General features: G+C 42.9%; 1 protein-coding gene across 1 annotated transcript in view; it reads left to right on the top strand.

Moving 5' to 3' along the window:
- LOC139423017 (glutamate receptor 3-like) overlaps window positions 1-16,793 on the top strand; it is a 113,452-nt gene that overhangs the window by 22,658 nt on the left and 74,001 nt on the right. Inside the window, exon 3 of the mRNA XM_071174577.1 lies at window positions 10,806-11,045. Within this exon, the coding sequence (XP_071030678.1) occupies window positions 10,806-11,045 (240 nt within the window). The remainder of the gene's footprint in view (window positions 1-10,805; window positions 11,046-16,793) is intronic.

Raw genomic sequence — 16,793 nt, 5'->3', positions numbered from 1 at the left:
TCTGTCATACAGAACCACAGTAGCCGGCAGTGCTGTTTGTTGCTCGCTCAGTCTGATCGTTTTACTTGTGGGCTGCATAAATACACCAGTAGGCCTGAGATTAGGCATAATCCACCTCAGATGTGGTCTGAGGATACGAGTGGAAACACAGGCAGACCATTGGTGCAACTTCATGTTATTTACATATTCTGCTGAGAGATGTATCCCAACCAACATCTCACATTGGTGCCTGAGGCCTGCATAATGCCTGTTTTCAATAATATAAACAGAAAACTCATTTTTCTAACATACAGTTTTGTTACAGTACTATTCCACGTCTCTAAACATGGGTATTACACAAGTGGAAGCACGTTCTGTGTATTTGTATAGTATGTCATGTTTTGTTTTGTTTGCATTCAGGGACTTTTTACAGCCTGATAATAACTTTGGTCTTTTGCGACTTTATAATAAGATTGGACTAGTGGACCTGGGGAATTGAACTGTTCCTTTTACATTTTTCTATCACACTACTTTTAGGGAGCACATGACAGCACGGAAACTTACAAGACATGAGTGTTACGAAACAGTTAAACATGTTGACACAAAAATACCATGAGAAGAGGCAGCCATGAGAAACTAGTTCATTATTCAGTGGAACCAGTTCATTCCCTCTCCCTGGAAAGAGACATAATTGTCATGGGGGAGCGGATTTCAGAGTACCTGACATCTTCAAACATAAAATCGTCATAAGGCTGAGACGTGAGACCCCACACACTGCTTCCACTTCACACATCTGTTAGTTGAACTGGATTAGGATGTTCAAGTCAGGTCCATATGGAGTTACAGCTGGTTACAACCACAAAAACACTCACATTCCCTCATGATACATCCTCTCACTGCTCATTATGGCAGTACAGATAGATCTGATGCACAATTGAATTTGGTTTAATGTATGTGGTAGTAGTTGTTTATTTAAAGGGACCATGTGGAAGTAAAAACATTTCCGACAGTGAAATATGATGTTTGCACCAGAGTTAGCTAAACACAGCTATTTTTCATACTCAGTCCCTAACTAAACGTAACTAAATATGTAATCCTCTGTGGCTCAGTTGTTAGAACATGGTGCTTGCAACTACAGGATAGAAGGTTTGAATCCTGGGATGACCAATACTTAAAGTGTATGCACGCATGACTGTAAGTGGCTTTGGCTAAAAGCAACTGCTAAATGGCATATATTATAAACATAGCTAAATATACATTCACATAAAATAGAACAAATAATATAATAAGTACAGGACACAGTACATGAAACACATTGATACTTGGGTGCATTAAGAATTAGTCAATGTGTTCAGGGTTGGTGCGCCTTGATCCTGCTTTGACCTCCATGGAGAAGGAAAAATTGCAATTTCAAAGCTAATTACCTCTAATTCTCCACATTTTGACATGGGATTGAGTGAACATTTTCATGTTAAAACAGATTTCCTTCAATTATACAAATTTTTCCATGGCTTATGCCTTGTTATTATGCTGTCTGAGTGACTCAAACTTTAGAACAATATCAATGGGGGCCCCATGCCATGCCATTTTGGGAATTTTAGATTCTCTCTGACTGTCTAGTTTTTATTTTGGTGATTGTTAGTTCTCAAATATGATCTTATAAAAAACGATATTGCTCCATTATCTTTTCTACATACTTTATATCTGGTTTTAGTTGTTCAAGTTTACACTGAAAATGTTTTACCATCCCGAAAAAATATATATAAGCTGCTGCTAAATGCATATAGGGAAAACACTGGTCTACTCTTGTGGAGTTCTGCGTGACTGCTGTTTTGTTCAGAGCTTAATATTACAACATCTTTCCGATGTGGGGGTGTAGGATTTTTGATCATCTTATAAACTAGAAAGACATCTGAGAAAAAAATAAAGTTGTCAAAATGTAACAGATTGGCCTCCCGGGTGGCGCAGTGGTTAAGGGCGCTGTACTGCAGCGCCAGCTGTGCCATCAGAGTCCTGGGTTCGCGCCCAGGCTCTGTCGTAACCGGCCGCGACCGGGAGGTCCGTGGGGCGACGCACAATTGGCCTAGCGTCGCCCGGGTTAGGGAGGGCTTGGTCGGTAGGGGTGTCCTTGTCTCATCGCGCACCAGCGACTCCTGTGGCGGGCTGGGCGCAGTGTACGCTAGCCAAGGTGGCCAGGTGCACGGTGTTCCCTCCGGCGCATTGGTGCGGCTGGCTTCCGGGTTGGATGTGCGCTGTGTTAAAGAAGCAGCGGCTTGGTTGGTTGTGTATCGGAGGACGCATGACTTTCAACCTTCGTCTCTCCCGAGCCCGTACGGGAGTTGTAGCGATGAGACAAGATAGTAGCTACTACAACAATTGGATACTACGAAAATTGGGGAGAAAAAGGGGTAAAATTAAAAAAAAAAAAACAAATATATATATATGTAACAGATTGTACATGTGGAGAATTTTACAGTGGTGGTAATAATGTGATTTCCTGTCCAGGATCTTCAGTGCTTCCTTATATAGAGATCTAACGGGTATCATTTATGTTTCATTGGCTTGAGACTGGCTGGTGTTAAAATAGGACAGGTGAGAAAAGATCATTGCATGTAAATACATTTTGGCTGCCTCTGTAGAGCATGAGTTCCTGATGTATTGGACATTTTAAAGACTATATATGATTTTGATGGACATCCTTTTAATGTGTTTTTTAAAGTTCAAAGTAGGGTCTAGGATATTGACCAGATATTTAAACTGTACATTTTATTGTCCATGGAGGATTATGTCCGGGTAAGCCGGATGTACTATTCCTGTTTTTTCCACATTGAGGGTGAGACAGGAATGTTTGAGCCATTCAGCCACTTTCTCCAATGATGCTGTTAGTTTGCTTGCCACTTAATCAGCATTCTTGCCATGGGTATAAAAAACTGTATCATCCATGTACATTTGTTTATCCACACCTTGGCACACAGATGGAAGGTCATTAATATAGAGACCGAAAAACAAAGGGCCCAGGATTGACCCCTGTGGCACTCCCATAGTGCAATCCCTTTGTGATGATAGTTAACCATTTATTTGAGCACATTGCATCTGTTCTGCCAGATAAGACTCAATCAATTTTAAAGAACTTGATGAGATGTTGAAGTTAAATAGCTTGGAGAAGAGGACATTGTGGTTAACAGTGTCAGAGGCTTTTCTGAGGTCGAGGAGAACAGAATCTACAACACCCGCTTTTATCCAGCTTGGCCTTGATCATCTCTAGGAAATACCAACATGCTGTTTCTGGAGAGTGGTTGACCCTAAACCTAAACTGCATGGGGTGAAGGGGAAAGCTACCCATTTTCAGGTGGACTGTTAGCTGTTCCATTACCACTGTTGTACAGCTCCATTATTTGCGTGACCTGCTTGTTAGCTTGCACCATTCTTGCCATTCTCCTTTGACCTCTCTCGTCAACAAGCTTTTTTCGCCCACAGGACTGTCGCTGACTGGATGTTTTTTGTTTGTCGCACCATTCTCTGTAAACCCTAGACACTGCTGTGTGTGAAAAGCCTAGGAGGGCGGCCGTTTCTGAGATACTGGATCCGGTGCATTTGGCACCGACAATCATACCATGCTCAAAGTCGCTTAGGTCACTCGTTTTGCTAATTTTAATGTTCAATTGAACAATAACTGATTGCCTGTCTGCCTGCTTTATATAGCATGCCCCGTGACTGTCTGTATGAGTGATCCATTTTTTGTGAACGGGGTAGTGTACAGTACTTAATAAACTCTTAATCCTTGGCTTTAGAGTTTGACACAGAAGATATGAGAGGATGCACCTTCCCTTAATTTGTCGTCACCAGGTTCAAAATTCAAAAGGCACTCGCACATCTGAGCAATCTTTTTTGCAGGTACATGGTAACAATTGGATAAGATGAGAAAAAAGAAGAAACCCGCACACTGCTCTTGCTAGATACGTAAAGCTTAATAAAGAGCAGTGGTACTAGCAAGAGCAGGGTCCAGGTTTCTTCTTTTTTCTTGTCCCTGGTGACATTCGTTGCAAGGGTTGATAGTCTGGTCTCTGATGGTAAATTGTTGGCTCAATTTAAAACTGAATCAATTAAGCATTTATTGAAAGTGGTAGCGATGACAGTTTTTGTCTTGGAGACTCCCATCTACCTTCAGTTGTAGGTCACCAGTCTTGACATGGCCTTTTTCAGTCAATTTATCAAGGTTTTTCTATGTGAGTTTGCCGTTGCCTTTGGCCTCCTTGATGGTTTTAAGAAAGAAATCAGCTTTGGCTTTCCTAAAACTCTTAGTCCCTTCATTTCTAAGTCCCTTGTTAACTGGTCAGTCAACCACTAAGCCAGATTTTTGTGATTTCTTCAGAGCAGCATCTCTCTTCTTTATCAGGTGCCAAAGGGTGCCATTGAACCAAGGTAGGTCCTGTTTCTTAGTACGATTTGTGAGAGACTTTCCTTGAAACTTTGCTATGGATTCAACGAATTGTTGTAATTTCATTGCAGTCTTTTTCCAAATTTACACCAGAAATGATTGTACTATATAAAATACAAATAAATTATATAAAGTGGAAATGGACACAATCTCATCTAATACATTTCTCTTCATTGGACAACCAGTAAAAATAAAGGTTGAAGAGAATTTTTCTTATTCTAAAATATATTTTTTTCCGAAAACACAATCATTATTTGAAAGTGGCCTCTTCTGGGATAAGAGGACGAAGTATGTATTTATTGTGTAACACGGGGGTACTGGCATGCTTTAAGCTTGTCTTGAGAGTGGTGAAATCCCTTTGAAGCATAACAGCAACATAATGTACCATTGGTTCTGTTGTCTGCCAAACAGTGATTCCCACATTACAGTATCGTAAATAGGTTCCACCTCCAAAATAATTCCACATGCAGTAGTTAATAAGGCTGTCTTTGAAAATATACAAGTTGTTTATCTTTCTCAATAAGTATACCATAAGAGTATTATGTCTTTCATCTATTTGTATTTTTGGGGCATGTTTTGAGCTGTTGGGAGTTGTTTTTCTGTTATTTTATATTGCTTTGCCTAACTTCAAATAGTGTGTGTAGTGTACGTGTGTGTCAGCGTGTCCATGCATCTGTGTGTGTGTGTCCGCATGTATGTTCAGCAGCTGTTGTGCGCTGTGCTCTACTCTATCTTGTCCCTGAACATGTGGCCCTTGGACAGGTATTCCCATGGTGATTAGAGCCTAACCCCAGGCCCCTGGCCTGTCTCTCACCCAGGATGCCTCTCTGAAGTAGGGTGAGGTACCTCCAGTCAGCAGTCAACACTCTCCCCCTTGCTGGCTCCCAACACCTACAGTAGAATACAGCCAGCCCAGTGCCAACACTGAAGTTGTTGGTCTTAGGCAGCTTTAGAATAACCTCACCATCAGGCAACAACATGTCTAATCGGCCATTGTTCCAGAGGGTGATTTAGTTGTCCATAGTAAGCCCACATCCACTGTCTGTTGGCCCTCAGACCCAGGAGGGCGGCCTCAGCAATGTCATAGAGCCTTGGTATGCCTTGATTAGCCCGTATCTCCCTCTTACTGCTCTATTCAGTCACATAAATGGGGGATTGATTTTCTGGCTGCCTTACTGATGCATCTGGTGTTACCGTAGCTGGACAAGGACAGCAGCAGCAACTTGAAGAGAAAGCCTGTTGGTTCTGTTCTGTTAGCCTCTCCTCTCCTCCCCTACCTTCAGTGATAGCAGCTAGCTAGCACTTAAAGAATTCACTTTGCAGGCAGGTTGCCTGGGCTTTGCAGTGCATAGCGTTGATACAGCTTCGTCCTCACCTCACTGAGTGGTATGTAAGACTCACAGTAGATCCACCAGCTGCCTGTAGGGGAGAACTTCTGAAGTGCAAATCACCAGGTTTCTGGAAAACATGATTGAACACTGGGGCCACTGGGACCGCGCCAACCACCCATTACGCGTAATGAGTTGTCGAGAGGGGGAGCAACAGAGGGATGGAGAGATGGAGAGGGATATAGAGAGAGACACTGTCTGTCATTTAGTAAGGAACGACAGTCTCAGACAGTGAGGAGGCTAAATAGAAGAGAGGAGAGAGGGGGAAGAAAGTATGTCAGAGAATACTTAGAGAAAGTAAAGAGAAAAGAAGTGAAGGGATTTTTCATTCATGTCTGTGTTAATCATGCACCTCTGTGGTGTTATTTTGAGCAGAGGTGCACAGAGCTGTGAGCGTATAGAACAGAGCTGTGAGCGTATAGAACAGAGATGTGAGTGAAAATAGAACAGTATAACAGTGCCTGTGGTTTTTATTCTAGGTGTGAAGATATTTCATATTTCAATTATTTAACCTTTATATTGACATATATTATATATTCCAGACGAGCCCTGTATAGCACCACAATACACATCAAAATACAATAAACACATGAATTACATTAAAATACACTTCATTATACACAACAATACACAAAAGGCAAAACACAATTATAAAAAACTGTCACATTATTCAGCAAAAAAGGTCCTCTTAACAAATGTCTGAAATGCCCTAAACCTAGAGGCATGTCTAGACGATATTAGACTACACTGATAACTCGTGCTTGGCTGCCTAATGTATAGGTGCCCCCATAATATTTAAATTGAGGAAGTGTTATCATTATTATTATTTTAGCAATCCGTGGTAGAAGACCCTCCTAATAAAAATGCCCCCCATCCTTCTGATTTGAGCTGATGAACAGTATTTGCGCTTGAGGTTATGGGTGCTTTATAAATTCGCTCTGGCTATCTACTCCGATTTCAGAGCACTCTAGTCTGAGTGTGCCAGAGCGCAGAATAACTGATGAATTTACGAACGCTCAACACTAGTTGAATATATCCGGGGTCATTAAAAAAAAGCGCGAAAGAGAGAGCGAAACTCTTTGAATTTACAAACGGGCAATCTGACAACAACGCTCTGAATTTACAGACGGGAAATCTGACAACAACGCTCTGAATTTACAAACAGGAAATCTGACAACAACGCTCTGAATTTACAAACGGGAAATCACCCTATGGATGAGAAAGTGAACCTGCCATTTCCCCAAAAAGTTTTGCTCATTGGGGAATCGGGGATTCCCTGCTTTGCGATCTATTGCCTAGGACATCAACAGCCAGGGTTTCATTAAATAAGCTATAGGCACAATACTTTTTATTGCACATTTAGGCCTAATTAAACTGACGCATTTGGCGATGTTCAACTTCAATTCACTGGCACAATGGATAATAGTTTAGCCATACACATTGATAGCCTAATCTATACTTTAATATACTTTTGGTGAGTTTATGAGCCATTGCTAGACAAGACATTGCGAGATACAGGTTATATTGCCTATGCGCACTGTTACCACTGTCTGCCTGCCTGTCTCTCCCTCCCTGGGTCGCCTGTTCTTTCTCTTCGCGAGTGTGTGTTCAGTCTTCGGTCTGTTGCGTATATAATAGTTTACGGTAGCCTACTACACATTGATAGCCCCTACTTATTGAAATTGTAAGCCATGAAATGGCAAGATACAGCTTTTGTTTACCGGTGCACAGTTCTGACTCTGTCTGCCTTGTGTCGGGCTTGCCTACCTACGTATGGCTGTGCCCCTCCCCTCTCTTTCCCTCACTAGTTTGCTCTTTCTTTGTTGTGAAAGATGTGAGTTTGTTGTCTTGGAAGTTAAAACAACTACTCAGTATCTTCCGTGGCAGTCGAGGAGGAGATTTGAAGGGCAAGGAGACAAGGAATCGATTACTCTCCACCGCTAAGCATATGCAGTCAGGAGCGGATGAGAGGAGAAAATGTGCGTCTTAAAAAATATATTATTTGGTATTTATTTTTTGCTATTCAAGTGACTTCAGGAGCGATTGCCATCATTTTGTGTAATAACCTGCAGCTAGGCCATAGTACAGTACAGGAGCGCAACTTTCACTGGGGATGGGGGACATACACCCCCCCCCCCCCCCCCCCCCTCTTAATGCTACATCATACAAAGACATTCTAGATGATCCTGTGCTTCCAACTTTGTGGCAACAGTTTTGGAAAGGCCCTTTTCTCTTTCAGCATGGCAATGCCTCCGTGCACAGAGCGAGGTCCATACAGAAATGGTTTGTCGACATCGGTGTGGAAGAACTTGACTGGCCTGCACAGAGCCTTGATCTCAACACCATCGAACACCTTTGGGATGAATTGGAACACAGACTGTGAGCCAGGCCTAATCGCACAACATCAGTGCCCGACCTCGTCAATACTCTAGTGGCTGACTGGAAACAATGTTCCAACATCTAGTGGAAAGCCTTCCCAGAAGAGTGGAGGCTGTTATTGCAGCAAAGGGGGGACCAACTCCATATTAATGCCCATACTGTTGGCCATGTAGTGTACTTTTGGTCATGTAGTGTATCAGGTCTTTGAGCTGAGCTGAGTGTGTGTGTGTGTGTGTGTGTGTGTGTGTGTGTGTGTGTGTGTGTGTGTGTGTGTGTGTGTGTGTGTGTGTGTGTGTGTGTGTGTGTGTGTGTGTGTGTGTGTTTGTGTGTGTGTGTGTGTGTGTGTGTGTTAGTTTCTGTGTGTGTGTGAGTGTGTGTCGTATCGACATGGTTGTTTCTATGCAGACGGTGGGCTGGCTTTGAGAGAGGCTGTGATAAATGATGGTTCTAGCAGTGCATGGGAATCTGCCTGTCTCCAATGCCACAACAAAGGGAGTAGAACACATTCAATTAAAAAAGGTCCTTCAAGTCTGCCGAAAAAAACAGGGGAAAGAATATGATTTGAATATGAAACAATGCCACAACAGCCTCATGTTGAGTCCTACCACGTCCCGTGGTTTCAGCCTCATCTGTTGCTAGTTATACCATGCAGATGTAATGCTTTAGCTTCACAAAGACACCTGCTGTAGCAGAGTCATTAGTCTGGTGTTGCCCCTGGCCCCAGAACAAATACACATTCATCTGATGTGTGCACATACCAAAGGAAAAGGCCATGAATGGATGGATGATAGGATGATGGATGGATAGATGGTTGAATTGAAGCATGATAGATGGGTAGAGAAATGTGTGGATGTTTGAGTGAATGGTTAGCTTGATGGAGGAATGACGCTGAGATGCCTTTAAACCAGTGTTGTATAACATGCAGCATTGAACTTGAAAATAATACTTGAAGATTACAGAACCGCAAAATTATTCAGGTGTGCCTCCAGACTTTGAAATAAGCCTGTTCTCTTTTTACCAATACATTCCAAATGTCGGTCTTTATAGTTTTATGCAGTATCTATGCTGTAGTTTGAAGTTTTCAAGAGATTTACTTGAGGTTTAGGCCCCTATTGATTCCATAAGCTTTAGAGCACTGCATTCCTTTTCAATGATTATTTCTTTCATTTTCTACTTTTGCCGGTCAGTCAGGTGAAGAGAGGAGAGGAGAAGAGTACACTCCACGGAGGGCAAAGCGCTTGAGGGATCAGCCAGATGGTGTGGCACAGTAGAGTTGTTATTCAGGGTTCACAAACATCCATTCCACTTACAACTAACATCTATAGGAGAGAGAGAGAGAGGCAGGGTCACGGGAGCTTGTTTAAAACCTTTTGTACAGTCACATGAGAGGAATGTTCACTCATTTGTTTTGTACAAATAAAATCAAATATTTATACCTTGTTAGACCAAGGATCCAGTGTGTTCATAGTGTTTATAGGCAGAGCGGTTTTCATCAGTCTCACATATGGCTCTAGATAGCAGCTTGTTACAAATCAGTTTATACTGCTGCGACCAGTGAGCACAGTGTCACGCTGGTATGAATGATTCGAGAGACAGGCAGAGGTTTTTATTTTACCCAAAATTATGGCGTGCCGTGTAAGGGCAAGAGGACAAAGACCAAACAAACACAATCCACAAGGGCACGAAAGACCAAAACACACAGCAAAGGTACTCACACACACCAACGGACACTGTAACAATAATCGACAAGACCATGGAAACCAAAGGGCACATATACAAATACTAATCAGTGGGAATAGGGGACAGGTGTGCGTGATGAAAGTTCCGGAGGGATCTGTGATTCACAATCTAATGCTGCAACAACGCCTGTCTGCGTCCTGCATGGTGGAAGGAGGTATTTGTCTCTTAAGAGCAGTGACCAGTGCACTGATTTCCCCCATTAGTTCTATTAGTTCTAGTTGATTAACCAAGCAGATAGGTTGACTCCAAGGAGAAGTGAAAGGCACAGAGAGGCAGAGAGCATTGCCATGGGAACGCACATCCCACACAGCTGTCCTTTATTCTGAATGGTCACCATTTATTTCCCTATTTAGATTAATGCCTGTTTAAATGAATAAAGAATAGTTCATTTTCTACACATTAAATGTGATTTCCTCTGAATTCTCAATTACTCCACCATGACAACTATTTTGTACAATATTCTGAATAATCCATTCTCTCTCTCTCTCTCTGATTGGTAGCTATTATTTTGAGATCTGACCATGTCTGTCAGGCTTGGTGTTATGTTCTATGGCTGCCGGGAGAGATTTGGTTCTGTTGGACTGTGTGTGTGGTTGACTGTGTTCTGACCCTCACCTGGATATCTGAATGTGGGAAGAAATGCCTGGAGGCTTGGTTGACTTTGATTTTACCCTCATTTTACCCTCACCTAACTGTACTGTCTGTATTTTATATCCAGTGCTGTGCACTGACGGTGCTGTCTGTCTGTCTGGTAGGTTGACTGTGTTCTAACCTTCACCTGAGCTTCCTCAAACAGACTGCCTGTCTGTTTGTATTTCTAGGCTGACTATGTTCTGACCCAAAGCTGACTGTTCGGTCTGTCTGTCTGTCTGTTTCTCCAGTCTGCTCCCAGTTCTCCAGAGGAGTGTACGCCATCTTCGGCTTCTACGACCAGAAGTCCATGAACACGCTGACCTCGTTCTGTGGGGCTCTACACACCTCCTTCATCACACCCAGCTTCCCCGCCGATGCCGACGTGCAGTTTGTCATCCAGATGAGGCCTCCTCTACGGGGAGTTGTCCTCAGCCTGCTGGCCCACTACAAGTGGGAGAAGTTTGTCTACCTCTATGACACCGAGAGAGGTAAGAGACAGCCTGTCTAACAGTCAGACAGCCTTCCATCCACACACAATGGAATGCTGCATATAGAAAAGGGTCTCTGTGGTTAACCCTTAGCCTGGCTTCTTTATTTGTCTACCTCTATGACACCTGGAGATAGCTAAGAGACAGCCGCCTAACAGACTGACGGACTGACAGCCTGACACAAATGAGACACTGTACTATATACAGTATACATGCTCTCTGGTTAACCCATAGCCTGACTTACTTTTATGTTCAGTAAATCATGAGAGAAATATGTCTATTTGATATTGTTAGACCCATCAGACGAGCTCATTTTTGATTTCAGGTTCTGTGCTAAGTGATAATCCAGTTTGACTGACAGGAAAAAGAAGAGGTGCTCCTCTCTCCTCACATCACGTTAAACCATGAAGTATTTCATTATTTCCCCTCAGTGTGGAAATCCTTTCCCCAGTTCTCATTCCAAGAGTGGTCTATCTAAGACCTTTACATCTGGGCCTGTAATGATGCCAAAGTGCTTTAGTGTCTGGGAGGAGGTTGAATGCTGCTTGGCTTCCACAGGGCTCTGTCTGCTTCCGTAAATGAGTCCAGGACAGGTACTGTTATGTGCTCTTGTCGCTGTGACTGTTGATGTGCTGTAGTGTAACTCTGAGGAGATCCCTCCATCTGTACGGTACCAGCCTCTAATCCTCTGAATAGAATTTACACTCTAATTGGATTATATAAAGAACGAGCCGCAACACACCGTGACTTTTACATGTCCTTCATGCACCCCCCTCCTCTCTTCTCCGCTGTACCCCATCAGCAGCCGTGGGCTGACGGAGGGAGCTAGCGGAGGTCTCCATCCTGCTCTGTGAAGGTCAACATCTGGAGAGTTCAGCTTTAAGACAGAACACTAATGACACTCCAATCTGTCAGAGTGGGATATTCCTGGTCCTGGACCAGGCTACTGTACTGTAAGGCTGGCTGTAGAGAGGGAGAGACAAACTGTACTGGACCAGGCTACTGTACTGTAAGGCTGGCTGTAGAGAGGGAGAGACAAACTGTACTGGACCAGGCTACTGTACTGTAAGGCTGGCTGTAGAGAGGGAGAGACAAACTGTACTGGACCAGGCTACTGTACTGGAGCAGGTATTCTGTTTACAATACCATGTTCTTGCTGTAATTAGAAACTGGGGATAGGACAAAATGCAGAGGCTGACAGTTACACAACGTTTCTCACTTGTGTAAACCAACCATTTACTATTCATCATAGTGTAAAACTATAGTGTATGTCCTCTGTCGACCATTTCCAGTTTTTCCTCTGGCCGAGGGAGATCTTAGTTGCCTTTATCCTCTCTGGCCCATGTGAGGTTCCTATAACCAAATGTTGAGCTTTTAGGAAATAATTAGCGTTCTGAAATATTAGACCACATTTGGGCTAAAATACATTCTGCCCTTTTTTACATGTATTTTTGAATGGTCTGGCGATGGTGAGAGATATTCACTGTATTGTGATTGTGTACTGGTTTTATATACAGTAGAGTGTATTCAAAGTGCTGTTGAGCCTACGTTGAGACAGCTTTATTACAGTGCTTTGTAGAGGTTTACTTGCTGGCTTACCTTACGATATACAGTATAACTTGGGTGCTTTATCCATCATCTCATCAAACCATGTTGTGTATCGTTCAACCAGAAAAAGACTGCTCACTTCTAACCCATTTAAACGTTTAAGACGTTTATTAAAAAAATGCTTGTCTTTTTAAATCTTCCCTCTCCATCAGCACAGCACACCAACCTAATTGAGATGTTAGTAGCTAACACCCTTTCCTTATGTTGTTCCAGATGTTTTATCCCTTCCTAAACCATGTTAAGACAGTGCCAATTGCTTTGAAATTGGGGGCCTCATGTCAGAAGCATGGACACGGGCCATGTGTCTCAGTGTCTGTGTGTCTGCGGCAGGCCGTACCAGCGGATAATTGCTTGGCTGCTGTGGTGGAGGAAAGGTGATTACGAGGTTTATTGTCTCTCCCGGGCAAAATCAACCTTCCTCCATGTGCCTCCTGATTCACCCTACAGCTCTCCTTGACTTATGGAGGCCCTTCCGCCTACTGTGTCTGGATCAGATCGCCCCCATCTGTAACATACTCCCATTTCCACAGAATGACGTGAAACAGTAAAGAAAATAAAAATGGGTAAAAACTCCATCCCGCCAGACGGATAACAGGAGAGAAGAGCCCTATCAACTCACTGTGGTATTTTGTGTCATAGGAAATTTAGGAAGATTTTTGGAAAAGCAATAGATTAAGCTTTTTTGGGGGTCTAATGGGCCTTTGGCCTGCAGCAACATTGGCACTTTAGCCACTGTAGTTTGGAGTCTTACCCCACATGCTGTGCTGTGCATGCCTTACCTACAGCTTGTGTTTGCTCTGAGGCAAGAAAAGCTAGAGAGCCCTCCTGCTCCTCCTGTTCCTAGCACCCCTCACTGTTCTGTTCCCCACATGGATTGGGATATGTTGTTTAGGCTTTACAGTGATCACCACCTATCTAAATTCCACATGTTTTAAAAGGACATTCTAAATGCTATGTTACTATTAGGTACACTGATATTGACTCCCTGTTACAACTACAAGAGGGAGCCATTTGAAATTGGGAAGGCTCTTAAATTCGGAGGCAGGAGCAATGTCTGCTTGTATTGACATCTCGTGACAGAGTATGATAGCATTAGGGCACTAAAGCAGAGAAGAATTCCAGTGGGATGATTTCTCCATCACTGATGACAAAGCCACCAAACACACCTGGACACTCAAAAAAAGAGACAGAGAAATATATATGACTCTAGTCCCTTTTTCTTCACAAAAAAGCATGAAAATGGGAATAGTAATGGATGCAAACTACAGTCTCCTGGATCGCCGTGAAGTGAACCCTATCATGACTGAATGTCTTGCTCAGGTTCAGAGACACTGTGTTGTAATAGGAAGATTTGTTACTGTGTCAAGGTACAATAACGTAGGAATCTCCTGCTTGCAAAATAAACACCCAAAGATTTCGACCCTGCCTTCACTGTGCATGGAGCATTCGATTTCCAATGTGATTTGGCCCCTTAGTGAGAGTCTCTCACACCGGCAGTCATGTTCTCCTCTTTCAACCTCTGTATCACATCGATTCCACCTCGCCATCATGCTGGAAATACTTAGAATTACCTGTCTCCATAGTTGTGTTGAATCTGAATCACATTGAATAGGATTTTCCTATTGAATCATTGAAGAGTGTTTTGAGTTCTTTGCCACTAGTTCCTGTTAACAGAAATGGGAGTTCAGTCAGTATACCTGCCCGTGTTCTGCTTGAAGAACACCTCAAGTCCTTTAACAATAATAATTCATAAAGGAGAATGTGTTTGAATGGAATTCATTTGTGCCTTTGACTTATAGCGAGATCCTGTTAGTGTTTGCATTTTGAATTCATATTTGGTAGCATTTTGAATTAATATTTGGTAGCATTGCCTTTAAATTGTTTAACTTGGGTCAAACGCTTCAGGTAGCCTTCCACAAGCTTCCCACAGTAAGTTGGGTGAATTCTGGCCCATTCCTCCTAACAGAGCTGGTGTAACTGAGTCAGGTTTGTAGGCCTCCTTGCTCTTTCAGTTCTGCCCACACATTTTCTATAGGATTGAGGTCAGGGCTTCATGATGGCCACTCCAATACCTTGACTTTGTTGTCCTTAAGCCATTTTGCCACAACTTTGGAAGTATGCTTGGGGTCATTGTCCATTTGGAAGACCCATTTGCAACCAAGCTTTAACTTCCTGACTGATGTCTTGAGATGTTGCTTCAATATATCCACATAATTTTCCTGTCTCATGATGCCATCTATTTTGTGAAGTGCACCAGTCCCTCCTGCAGCAAAGCACCCCCACAACATGATGCTGCCATCCCCGTGCTTCACGGTTGGGATGGTGTTCTTTGGCTTGCAAGCCTCCCCCTTTTTCCTCCAAACATAACGATGGTCATTATGGCCAAACAGTTCTATTTTTGTTTCATCAGATCAGAGGACATTTCTCCAAAAAGTATGATCTTTGTTCCCATGTGCAGTTGCAAACCATAGTCTGGCTATTTTATGGCGATTTTGGAGCAGTGGTTTCTTCCTTGCTGAGCGGTCTTTCAGGTTATGTCGACATAGGACTCGTTTTACTGTGGATATAGATACTTTTGTACCTGTTTCCTCCAGCATTTTCACAAGGTCCTTTGCTGTTGTTCTGGGATTGATATGCACTTTTCGCACCAAAGTATGTTCATCTCTAGGAGACAGAACACGTCTCCTTCCTGAGTGGTATGGCGGCTGCGTAGTTCCATGGTGTTTATACTTGCGTACTCTTGTTTGTACAGATGAACGTGGTACCTTCAGGCATTTAGACATTTCTCCCAAGGATGAAGCAGACTTGTGGAGGTCTACAATTGTATTTCTGAGGTCTTGGCTGATTTCTTTTGATTTTCCCTTGATGTCAAGCAAAGAGGCACTGAATTTGAAGGTAGGCCTTGAAATACATCCACATGTAAACCTCCAATTGACTCCAATTGTGTCAGTTACCCTATCGGAAGCTTCTAAAGCCATTACATAATTTTCTGGATTTTTCCAAGCTGTTTAAAGGCACATTCAACTTAGTGTATGTAAACTTCTGACCCACTGGAATTGTGATACAGTTGAATTGTGATATAAGTGAAATAATCTGTCTGTAAACAATTGTTGGACAAATTACTCGTGTCACTCACAAAGTAGATGTCCTAACCCACTTTCCAAAACTATAGTTTGTTAACAAGAAATGTGTGGAGTGGTTGAGAAAAATAGTTTTAATGACTCCAACCTAAGTTTATGTAAACTTCTGACTTCAACTGTATCTTGTTGAATATGCCATAGAGCGCATTTATTTTTAATATGAGAAATCAAATCCTTTTCATATAATATCCACAAGCAGACACACACACACTCCTGTGAGAGCGGTCTACTTTCTGTTTGTCAGTCATTTTATGTGATTAACGGGAAAGAAAGTGTATTTATATTCTACTGCCTGCATAAATACTGTAATATTAACTGACTGCCCCCTTTCTTGTAGGATATAGGGCTTTGTAATAAACCTTTTGTTTCCTTGCTTTGGATTCATCTTATGAAATCATCTTAACCAAAGTCTACAAACTAACAGGCAAAAGGACAGCTTTTCTCTGTTACCCCTGACACTAGGTGAAGGTAGGGGTTGAGGTGGAAAATTGCATTTGTATGGAGTAAAATCACAGCTCCCCTGCTATATGCCTCACTGGCTTCCTCTCTGCAAGGAAACATCTGATTAATTGCACAGTGCTAAATGGTTGCGTTCAGCAGTCAGGCACAGGCTCATTAACACAGTGTGGGTGAGAGAGAGAGAGACGACGTGGCACAAACCTGCTGCTCCACTCCCTCTCCTCTCCATCTCCGTGAGCTCTCTACACCACCTTCGCTTCCAGCCCAGCCCGGGCCTCTCCGCACAAATCAATGAGCACAGGCAGCCTGCTGTGGCTAAACACTGTTTATCTCTTCTTCCCCATCACTGGCTCTGCCTGCCGTCTGTGTGGTCCCTCTCTCCCGCACTCATTAGCTCTGCCTTGGGACTCCGAGACTTCAGTTGGCTTTTAACGTCTCTAAGTCAAGTCCTTATTCTCTATGGGACCTGTGTGTCTCTCTCTGGGGGGCCCAACCTGATGCGGAACATGGAGAACATTGGGTCGGTCCAATTTGGAGCTCT

The sequence above is a fragment of the Oncorhynchus clarkii genome, chromosome 12 (genome assembly GCF_045791955.1).
Source record: "Oncorhynchus clarkii lewisi isolate Uvic-CL-2024 chromosome 12, UVic_Ocla_1.0, whole genome shotgun sequence".
Taxonomy (NCBI): Eukaryota; Metazoa; Chordata; class Actinopteri; order Salmoniformes; family Salmonidae; genus Oncorhynchus; species Oncorhynchus clarkii.
Note: the sequence above shows the minus strand (reverse complement) of the source record. Positions and strands in the feature narration are given on the sequence as shown.